Source organism: Dromaius novaehollandiae, chromosome 12 (genome assembly GCF_036370855.1).
Source record: "Dromaius novaehollandiae isolate bDroNov1 chromosome 12, bDroNov1.hap1, whole genome shotgun sequence".
In the NCBI taxonomy this organism is placed as follows: Eukaryota; Metazoa; Chordata; class Aves; order Casuariiformes; family Dromaiidae; genus Dromaius; species Dromaius novaehollandiae.
The window spans coordinates 15,757,505-15,768,101 of NC_088109.1; the positions used below are offsets into that span (position 1 = coordinate 15,757,505).

The 10,597-nt window shown below is 76.0% G+C and overlaps 2 protein-coding genes across 2 annotated transcripts; one reads left to right on the forward strand and one right to left on the reverse strand.

Annotated features, from left to right (window-relative positions):
* Positions 1-8: 8 nt before the first annotated feature.
* Positions 9-5,110, forward strand: CRELD1 (cysteine rich with EGF like domains 1). Its single transcript, XM_064519041.1, has 10 exons — positions 9-198; positions 1,819-1,901; positions 1,990-2,100; positions 2,210-2,301; positions 2,402-2,578; positions 2,680-2,775; positions 2,935-3,018; positions 3,238-3,333; positions 3,409-3,552; positions 3,651-5,110. Exons 1-10 carry the CDS (start codon positions 34-36, stop codon positions 3,869-3,871), a joined length of 1,269 nt encoding a protein of 422 aa, XP_064375111.1. The 5' UTR covers positions 9-33; the 3' UTR covers positions 3,872-5,110.
* Positions 5,111-5,400: 290 nt separating this feature from the next.
* Positions 5,401-8,865, reverse strand: PRRT3 (proline rich transmembrane protein 3). The gene is made up of 3 exons (XM_026102670.2): positions 8,081-8,865; positions 7,875-8,003; positions 5,401-7,233 (listed from the first exon to the last, which is right to left on the reverse strand). Exons 1-3 carry the CDS (start codon positions 8,715-8,717, stop codon positions 5,471-5,473), a joined length of 2,529 nt encoding a protein of 842 aa, XP_025958455.2. The 5' UTR covers positions 8,718-8,865; the 3' UTR covers positions 5,401-5,470.
* Between the last annotated feature and the right edge of the window lie 1,732 nt (positions 8,866-10,597).

Here is a 10,597-nt window from a genome sequence, read left to right on the forward strand (position 1 = left end):
GGGCGGGGCCGGGCGGGGCGGGGCGGCGCGAGCATGGGGCGGCGGCGGCGCCTGGCGGCCGCGCGGCTGCGGCTGCGGCTGCTGCTGCTGCTGGGCCTGATGGGCGCCGCCGGGGGGGCCGGGGCCGCCGGGGCCGGGGCCGGGGCCGAGGCCGAGCCGTGCCGCGCCTGCCGCGGCCTCGCCGACAGCTTCAGCAGGGTGCGGGGGCGCGGGGCGGGCGCGGCGGGGGGCGGCACGTTTGGGGGGGACACGGGGGTGGGGGGCGCTGTGGGGTGGCGGGGGGGTGCAGCCCGTGGTGTGGGGGACACGGGGACGCTGGCAGGGGGTGACGCGGCCTGTGGGGCAGGGGGTGGCACTGCGGGGAGGACACAGCCATGGGGCTGGGGGACACGGGGTGATGCGGACGGGGGGTGGCACTGGGAGGTGGCACTGCCCGTGGGGTTGGGGGACATGGGGGTGACACGTGGGATGACGCAGCTATGGGGCTGGGGGATAGGGAGTGACAAGGACAGGGGGTGGCATGGGGGGGTGACACTGCCCATGGGGTTGGGGGGACAGGGGGTGACAGACAGATGGGGTGACACTGGGGAGATGACACTGCCCATGGGGTTGGGGGGACAGGGGGTGACGGGTGGCACTGGGGGGGGCACAGCCCATGGGGGGGGGATGGGGGTGATGCAGGCATGGGGTGTCACTGGGGGGGGTGGCACTGCCCATGGGCCTGGGAGGACACGGGGGTGACACGTGGGATGACACAGCTATGGGGCTGGGGGACACGGGATGACACAGACAGGGGTGGCACTGGGGGGATGACACTGCCCATGGGGTTGGAGGGATGGGAGGTGACGGGATGTCACTGGGGGGGTGACACAGCCCATGGGGGTGGGGGGTGATGCAGGCATGGGGTGTCACTGGGGGGGTGACAGAGCCCATGGGGATGGGGGGTGACGCAGGCATGGGGTGTCACTGGGGGGATGACACTGCCCGTGGGGTTGGGAGGACACGGGGGTGACACTTGGGATGACATGGCCATGGGGCTGGGGGACACAGGGGTGTCACAGGCAGGGTGTGGCACTGGGGGGGGTGGCACTGCCCCTGGGGCTGGAGGACACATGTGACATGGGCAGGGGGTGCCATGGGGTTGGGGGGTGCGGGGGTGGCACTGTGGTGTTTGGGCTCCAGGGGTGACCTGATTCATGGCGTATGGGGGACACGCTCAGGTGACCCTGAGGAGGATGACACAGGACGTGGGGCTGAGGGACATGGGGGTGCCGTGGGCATGGGGTGACACTGGGAGGGATGGCACAGCCCGTGGAGCTGGGGGGACGCAGTGGGAGGTGGCACTGTGTGCGGTGGGTGGCCGGGAGTGACATGGCTCGGGGGTGTGGAGGGGACGTGAGGTGACACGGACTGGGGTCAGCATGGTGCGTGGCATGGGGGGACCTGGGGGGGTATGGTCTGTGGGGGCGGGGGTCCCATGAGTGACACAGGGGGATGTGCAGCAGGGGGGCTGGGGGTGGCGTGGCTCCGGAGTGACACAATTTGGGGGGGGTGGCGGCACAGGTAGGGGGTGACAGAGACTGTGGCCTAGGGGGCCCCGGGAGTGGCACGAGAAGGGGCGACATGAGCTGGGGGGGGCTAGCGGGGCCGGGGAGGTGACGCAGCCCCCGGGGGGGAGGATGACACGACGCGGGGAGGGTGGCCCGTGGTGACGCTGGCGGGGCGGAGGGGCCGCACGGAGACCCGCGGCGGGGTGACGGCAGTGCCGGGGGACAACCGGGGGGGCCCACGCGTGCCCTGCCCGCCCCGCGCGCCCAGGGCCTGGAGCGGACCCAGCGAGAGGGCTTTGGCGGGGGCAACACGGCCTGGGAGGAGGAGAAGCTGGCCAAGTACGAGCACAGGTGAGCGAGCGGCGGCGGCGGCGGGGGACACGAGGCCGGGGTGAGGGGCACACACGGCCGTGCCCGCGCTGAGCCCCGCCGCCCGCAGCGAGACCCGGCTGCTGGAGGTGCTGGAGAGCGTGTGTGCCCCCTCGGACTTCGCCTGCCACCAGCTGCTGGAGCGCAGCGAGGAGCACGTGGAGCGCTGGTGGTTTCACGAGTGAGCACGGGGCAGGGGGTGGGAGCCAGCCCGGCCTGCGGCCCCTCCACAGCCGCGGCGGGGTTTGGCGACGGTGGGTGGCCTGAGCGCCCTGTCCCCGTGTCCCCAGGCGGCAGCAGCATCCTGACTTCTTCCAGTGGCTGTGCATGGACAGGCTGGCGGTGTGCTGCCCCCCCGGCACCTACGGCCCCGACTGCCTGCGTGAGTTGCCGGGGCGGGCGGTGGTGGGGCCCGGTCCCCGCCGTGGGGCACGGGACGCCCAGGGTTTGCCCCGTCCCACCGCCGCTCTGTCTCCGCGCAGCCTGCGCCGGCGGCCCCCAGCAGCCCTGCAGCGGCAACGGCAAATGCGACGGGGACGGGACGCGCCGCGGCACCGGCCTGTGCGTGTGCAGCCCGGGCTACGGCGGCGCCTTCTGCTCCGAGTGCGGTGACGGCTACTACGAGGCGTCGCGCAACAAGAGCCACCTGGTATGTGCCGGTAGGTAGGGGCCGCATCCGGAGGGGCGCTGGGCCGGGGAGCCCGCCGTGGCGCGGGGTGGCAGCACCCCGTCACCCACGCCGCGCTCTCCCGCCCCGCAGAGTGCTACTGGGCCTGCGGGCGCTGCACGGGGCCGGAGGACTCCAGCTGCCTGCGCTGCAAGCGGGGCTGGGTGCTGCACGAGCACCGCTGCATCGGTGAGTCCCCGGGCTGCCGGCTCGGCAGGGCGGGCTGCGCTGCGGGGCGGTTTGGGCTCGCGGCGTGGCCCCTGCTCGGCGGTGCCGCGTGGCGAGGTCCGGCTGGGGCTGGGGCTGTGTTGGGGACCGTGCGCCCTGCTCAGCCGCTCTCTCCTGCAGACATAGATGAATGCGGCACGGAGATGGCGCACTGCCGAGCCAACCAGTTCTGTGTCAACACCGAGGGCTCCTATGAGTGCCGAGGTCAGGCGTGCGCGAGCGGGCGTCCGCGTTGCTGCCCGAGCCCCCCCCCCCCCCCGTAGTGCATGCACGAGCAGCCACGTGAGATGGCCCTGCTCAGGCAGTCACCTGTGGACTTTGCCAGTCCCGGCTGCTGGGCCAGAGAGGGGCTTTGGCCTGCAGGTCCCTGGGGACAGCGTCTGTCTGTCCGCACCCGGGCTGGCAGCGCTCTCACCTCCACAGACTGCTCCACGGCCTGCATCGGCTGCATGGGCGCGGGGCCAGCGCGCTGCAAGAAGTGCAACAAGGGCTACTGGCGGGACGGAGCCAAGTGCCTGGGTGAGCGGCCTGCCGCGGGCCGGGTGCCATGCCGTCCCCGTCGCTGCCGTCTGAGCCCTGCCTCTCTCTCCGCAGACGTGGACGAGTGCGCCAGCGCCGAGGAGCCCGTGTGCGCCGGGGCGCAGGAGGTCTGCGAGAACACGGAGGGCAGCTACCGCTGCGTGTGCGCCCCGGGCCACGTCCGCAGGGACGGGCAGTGCGTGGAGGACAAGCCGCCCGGTACGGCCCGCCACGGGGTCCTGGGAGGGGGGTGCGGGGGGCGGTGCGGGGCTCTGCGTGCCCCATCGTGCCCGTGCCCACCGGCGCCGTCCTCGCAGACGCCCCGGAGAAGGGCTTCTTCGACGACGTGACAGACGATGAGGTGGTGGTGCTGCAGCAGATGTTCTTCGGCGTGGTGATCTGCGCCCTCGCCACGCTGGCCGCCAAGGGCGACATGGTCTTCACCGCCATCTTCATCGGGGCCGTGGCTGCCATGGCCGGCTACTGGCTCTCCGACCGCGGCGACCGTGTCCTCGACGGCTTCATGAAGGGCAGATAGCTCTGGGCACGGCCCCCCCGCTTCGGCCAGGGCACGGGGCTCTCGGAGCAGGGCTGGCTCCCGAGGCCGGATCCTGTGCGCGATGTGCTCGGGGCTGCACCTGCCCTGCATGAGACCCCCAGTGCCCCCTGTTAGAGTAGGATCCCACCTCTCCCCGTCCTGCAGAGCGAGCGCCAGGGGCCTGGGCCCTGCTTCCCTCCAGGGATCCCGCACGGCTCCCCCCTCCCACAGGCGCAGCCACGCTGAGCCGCTTGGAGCCGCAGGCCCGGGGCTGCCGGGGGCACAGCACACTGCTACCAGCCACTGCGCGCCAGAGCAGGGGGCTGGCGCTGGGGGGCACGGGAGGGGTCGGAGAGGTGGGTCGGATGCTTTCACACCACCTCGTGCCGGGGGAGGTGGTGCCAGCAGAGCTTGGACCTGCTGCCTGCCCAGGGCGTCCCCGAGCCAGGGCGCTCGCAGCCCTCCAGGCGCCCCAGGCACCGTCGTTGGGGCCCCGAGGCGGCTGGGCTGGGTGCTGGGAGCAGGCAGCCAGGCTGGGACCTGTGGGTTCGGATTTTCCCAGGGCTGATCCTGCCCTGGCAGAGTTGGGTGGCAGAGCCGGGCTCACGGGGCCCGGAGGGGAGCAGATGGGATGCTGCAGGGCCAGGCGCCTGGCCTGAAAGCCAAGGGAGGTGGCAGGGAGGTGCCGAGGCACCAGCCCGGTCGTGCCCCGAAAATGCTGCCCGTTGCCCTCTGCGGCCCTGCTGTGCTGGGGGCCAGGACGAGGGCCAGCTCGGTGCCAGGATTTTGGGGAGGCAGCGGTGGCGGCAGATCAGGCTGAGTGCTGGAGGGTTTGGGGGAGCCGCGGTGCTGTGTGGGGCGCCCCGGGGCTGGGACGTGGTGTGCGCGGAGCCCGGCAGTGCGCGGGTCCTGCTGGCCCCGGGGTCCCCGGCGTGTGGCCCTGTCCTGGCCCAGGCTGGCTTCGGCAGACGCGATGCCTCGTGCTCTGCCTGCCACCCCCAAACCCTCCTGCCCGCGTCCCTCGGCCCTTGCTCCCCTCCCAGCTTCTGCCCCCAGGCAGGGCCAGGGCGCCGGGGGCGGGGGGGGGGGTGTCCCTCACTGCTGCCCGGCCGTGCCCGGGGTGCCATGCTGGCGGTCCTGCCTGCTGCATGAACCTGGCCGCTGTGTTTGTCCGTGGGGGTGCGTGCGTCCATCTGTCCGTGTTATCCATATCTCAGGAAATAAACCTCTGCGCACCCAGCCCGGCTGCTCGGCGCTCTGTGGGGGCTGCGGGAGCCGGGTGGGGGGCATGGGGCTGGGGCCGCATCTCGGCCAGCCGCTCTCCCCACGGCGCACCCCCGGGCAGCCCCACGCGTCAGCCAAGGTCACGGTGCCGCGGTCTAGTGACATAAACTTTATTTCTCTCTTTTGGCACAAATAGTCTGGCCCCACGCGGGGCTGCTGGCTCACAGGGCCCCACGGACGCCCCCGCGGTGGCGAGCACCACCCGGCGCGGGCCACGGCTCTGCCGGCCCCCGTCTCCGCGGAGGTTGCGTGGGGCCGCGCTGTGCAAAACGGGGCTGGGGATTTTGGGGGTGGGGTGGGGGGGGGGGGTCCAGCTCACAGCTCGATGGTGTCGCTGGAGAGGCTGCGCGAGTCCACCTGCTTGCTGAGCGCCAGGAAGCTGCGGCGGGCCTCGCGCTCCGAGTCGGGGGGCTGGGGGGCGGCGGGGGCCGGGCGGGCGAGCAGGGGCGCGCGGCTGGGCGCCTCGTCCGGCGGCGGGCTCTCGGGCGAGGAGAGGCCGTGGCGCCAGGGGTTCCAGCTGATGTGCAGCGAGCTGCTCTCCAGGGAGCTGGCGGAGGCGGCGGCGGGGGGTGCCCGGGGGGCCGGCAGCTCGGTCAGCGAGCTGCAGCGCGCCAGGCCGCCGGGCTGGGTGCCAGCAGGCAGCGAGGCGCCGGAGCCGCGCCGCGGCCGCCCGAACAGGCCGTCGCGCAGCAGGTGCTGGCGGCACAGCGCCTGGTCGATGCTGCGGCGCAGGTCGATGGGCGACGGCGGCCGGAAAGCCAGGTCGCCCAGCGAGAGGGCCGAGCCCCGCTCCAAGCACAGGCTGGCGTAGGAGCGCGCCGCCGCCGCCGCGTTGGGGCACTTGGGGCTGAGTCCCGGGGCCGGCGCGGCGGCCGCCCGCGCCTCGTTGCTGTCCTTGAGCGCCCGCAGCGGCAGCTGCTCGGCCGCGTTGCGGATGAGGCTCTTGCTGATGTCGCTGGCGGGCGCCCGCTCGGGGCCGGCGCCGGCCCAGTCGTAGCAGTTGTTGGGGTACTCGGGCGCCGCGGCCTTGCGGGCGGCGCAGAAGTACCGCAGCGCCTTGGCCCAGCACGAGTGGCCGGCGGCCCCGGCACCGCGGCGGCGGCACAGCGGCTCGGCGGCGGCCGCCAGCAGGGCCAGGGCCGCGGCCAGCTCGCCGGCCCGCAGCCACAGCTGGGCGGCCCAGCAGGGCCAGCAGAAGCGCCCCGGCGGCCCCAGGGCGCCCCAGAGCCACAGGGCGCTGTACAGCTGCAGCCCGCAGCAGGGCAGCCCCAGCGCCGCCGCCGCCGCCAGCGCCCAGGCGCCCCGCCGCAGCCCCAGCGCCTCGCTGCCGCCGGGCGCCCGCAGCACCCGCCAGCACCCGTGCAGCCCCGCCAGCAGCAGCAGGGCCCCCACGGCACAGCCCAGCGCGTGCAGCGCCAGCCCCGCCGCCGGGCTCAGCCAGGGCGAGAGCAGGTCGGCGGCGCCCAGCGCCCCGCTCTGCACCGCCGCCGCGGCCCCCAGCGCCGGCAGGCTCCGCAGACGGGGCGGCAGCAGCCGGAGCTGCGCCAGGCGCTGCAGCCGCTGCAGCAGCACGGCGAAGGCGGCCAGCAGCAGCGGGAAGGGCGCCGTGGCCAGCAGCAGCACGGCGCGGGGCGGCAGCCGGCCCCGCGTCCCGTAGGGGTCCAGCAGCAGGAAGGTGGCCCGCAGGACGCTGGCGGCCAGCAGCAGCCCATGGGCGGCCAGGATGTGGGGCAGGTGCGGGGGGCGCAGGGCCGGGGCGCCCAGCAAGCCGGCCAGGCAGCCCAGGCTGAGCAGCAGGAAGAGGGCGGCTGAGCCGTAGACGTGGGCGTCCCAGGCGAAGCTCAGCGCGCGCCGCAGCTCGGCCCAGCGCGGCCCCGTGCCGTTGCCCCATGGCGCGCCGCAGGGCTCCCCGGGCGGCTGGCACGGCGGGCTGGGCCCTGGCGTTGCGGGCGTCATGCTGGGCTCGGGCATCGCGGGACGTGGCAGGGCGCGCTGCGTTGTCACCCGGATGAGCCCCCGGCGCCACGTGGACGAGGGGGCTGCGGTGCTGGGGCCGGGCGGCCGCGTCCCGGTGGTGTCTGCAAGGGGGGAAACAGCGGCGGGTCGCGGCGGGGGGGGCAGCCCTTCCCGCAGCGGTGGCGGTGGCACGTGCTCTCCACGCACGCGGCTCCGTGCCACCGGCCGCGTGAGCCCCGCGCCTGCCTGCTGCATCCCTGCTGCTATAGCAACCCGCATCTCGCGGCGCAGCGGCCTCCCGCAGCCCGGCGGCGCGGGGCAGCACAGCCCCTCCGGCCTGGCACTGCCGCATGGGTGCCGGCCAGCCCCGGGGGGCAGAGCGCCGCGGTGCCCAGCACCACCCGAGGGGCCCGTGGCGGGATGTGCGGCGGGATGTTGATGGCCGGGGCCGCGGGTCCCCATGCCCGCCGGCAGCGCCTGGGGGTTTGGGCCAGGCAGGACGCCCGGGTCTGGGGGGCAGCAGGGCCTTGGCACAGCCCGACCCCCTGGGAAGCCCCCACCCGCTGGGCACTTAGCTCTAATCCCCGCGGGCAGCTGTAGATTAGGGCCGTTGCTGGGCACAAGCCTGATTGAAGGTGTCACCGTGTCCCGGCCGGGCGGCCCAAGATAGCTGCGGTGCCCTCCCGCCCCAACGCGCGGGGCCCCGGCGCTCGCCCACCCCCCAGACCCGCCGCCGTGGGGCTGCCAGGGGACGGGGCGTCACCTGCGCGCTGGGGGCCGGGCGTCCCTGCGGCGGGCTGTGGGGCAGGCAGGGCCGCCTTGGTGGCGTTGGGGGGGCTCAGGGCGCCCCGGACGCGCTGCGGCGAGCCCAGCTCCTCCTCGGGCTCCGTGCCTGCGGGAGAGGGGAGAGCCGCGCCGTGGCACCCGCGGGGGCTGGCGCGGAGGGGCCGCGGGGTGCCCCCCTCCTACCTGCAAGCGGGCTCCCGGGGGTGGCCGTGCCGGTGGCAGGCACCGGGGCGGCGCGGGGCGGCGGTGTGGCCGGCGGCGCGGCGGCATGCCCGGCGGTGGCGTTGCCCGGCGGGGCCCTGCGTGTGCTCCGCTGGTGGGCTGCGAGCCCCGGGGTCCAGCTCTCGGCCGGGGCCGCCCGCTCCGCCGCCCCCGGCAGCGGTGAGTGCGAGGGGCCGGAGGAAGAGCCCGGCAGGACGTCGGCCATCCCCACCGCTGCCCCCGGCATGGAGCGTGGGGCAATGGTGGAGACGGTTGGCCGGGGGCCGGCGGTCCCCGCGAGGGACAGGCCGTGGGCCGGTGCCGGGGAACCCGGTGCCACATCTGTCGGCGCTGCCGAGGGCACCCAGGTCCCCATCCAGGCACCGGCGCGGCCCTCGGCCTCCCGTCCTCGCCCGGCGATGAAGGGCTCCTCCACCGTGGCCGGGCTGCCGTCCCTCCAGGCCCCGGTGCCAGCGCTTGCCGGGGTGGCCGCCGTCGCCGTCACCTGCAGGGAGTCACCGGTGCCCCGGGGCCACGGCGGTCGGGACCACCGCGGGGGGCTGGCATCCCCCCAGCGCTCGCCGTCTGGGTCCCCGGCGCCGCTGAGCTCCCCTGCCATGTCCCCCAGGGTGGCCGAGCCGGGCTGGCGGTGTCCCCAGGAGGAGCCGGGGTCCCCGGCGGCCGGCGGCGTCCCCTGCGGCGGGGGGCGGCCGGCCGCGGCGGGGACCCCGGCGGCCAGGAGCAGCCCCCAGGCGACGAGGCGCGCTGCGGCCATGGCGAGCACCCGGGCTGCCCCGGGCCCTGCGGGGACAGTGGGCGGGAGGTGAGCGGGCGCCGGCGGCGGGCATGCGCCTGCACGCGGCACGGGCGTGCGAGGCGGGCGGTCACGCCGCTCCCACGCTCGCGGGGCTCTGAGTCACCGCGTCGCCCGCCGGCACGTGGCACCCAGCGGTGCCCAGCCGGACCCCGCGCGTGTCGGAGCCCCAGCGCCCGGGAAGCCGAGCGGCCCGCCGTGCCTCCCGGCTCTGCCCGCTGCCTCTTCCCAGCCCTCCCCGTCCCCAGCGGCCCCTGGCTGTCCCCGTCCCCGCGGTCCCTGCCCCGGTCCCCGGCAGCCTGGCCCCGGCGGTCCCCGCTGCCGGCGGCCCTCGCTCCCGGCCGTCGCCATCCCCCGGTGTCCCCGGTGTCCCCGGCGCCGCGGCCCCGCGCACCGTTCACCTTGGCGCGTCCCCGGCGCAGCCCGCGGGGATGCTCGGCCCGGCCCGGCCCCGCCGCCGCTCAGCCCCGCCGGGCCGGGGGCCGCCGTGCGGTGCCCCCGCGGGATGCGGGCCCGGCGCCGGGGCCGCTGCGGTGCCGCAGCGCCGGGATCGCCGCACCGAGGGCGCCGCGCCGGCCCCGGCGCCGGCCCCCGACCGGGCAGCCCCCTCCCGCCGCCCGGGAGGCCCCGGTGCCGCTGCCGGCCGCGGCCCGCCGCAGCCCCCCGCCCGCTCACCTGCCGCTGCCGCTCCGCTGCCGCTGCCGCTGCCGCTGCCGGGCTCTGCGGCGCAGCGGGCGGCGGCGGCGGCGGCGGCAGCCGGTCACGCGCCGCCCCGAGCCGCGGGCACCCGCGCCGGGAGCCCGCCCGGGCGGGGGGGCGGCCCGGGCCGGGGCGGCGGCGGCGGCGGGGCCGGGGCTGCGCGGGGGCAGCGGCCGAGCCCGGGGGCAGGTGCCGGGGGGCTGCGGGGGGCAGGCCCGGGGGGCGGGGGCGGGTCCCGGTCGCCGTGGGGCAGGTCCCCATGGGACGGGGCAGGGGAGGCTCAGGTTTCCCATGGGGCAGAGGCAGGTCACTATGGGGCAGGGGCTGGTCCCTGTGGGGCAGGACAGGACAGGACAGAGGCAGGTGCCTATGGGGCAGGTCCTCATGGGATGGTGCAGGGGATGCTCAGGTTTCCCATGGGGCAGAGGCAGCTGCCTGTGGGGCAGGGGCTGGTCCCTGTGGGGCAGGACAGGACAGGACAGGGGCAGGTGCCTATGGGGTGGGTCCTCATGGGGCAGTCTCCGTGGGGCAGGCAGGGCAGAGGCAAGCCCCCATAGAGCAAGGCTGGGGCAGGGGCAGGTCCCAGTCCCCATGGGGAAGACGCCATGCAACAGGTCACCAGGGGGGACACAGGACCCCATGGGGCAGGTGCCCGTGGGGCAGCAGGACAGGGCAGGCCTCCCGCCAGAGCAGCCAGCGTGGTGAAGCACTCGCTCCCGTGGCACCCAGAAATGGGGGGCTGTTGTACCAGGAAGGCCCTCACTGCCCCACGCCTGCCCCACACCTCCTGCCCCATGCCAGGCACCAGGCTGCTGCAGAGCTCTGGCAGGCGCCGGGTGGATGCCGAGAGCCGGGTAATTAGCTAACGACCCCGGCTGGGAGCCCCGGTCCCTGCTGCACCTTGGTTGGGGTCTCGGCGCGGTGACGGCACGGTGCCGTGAGACCCCCCGGGGTTCTGCCGTCGCAGGGCCGCGAGGCTGAGGGCG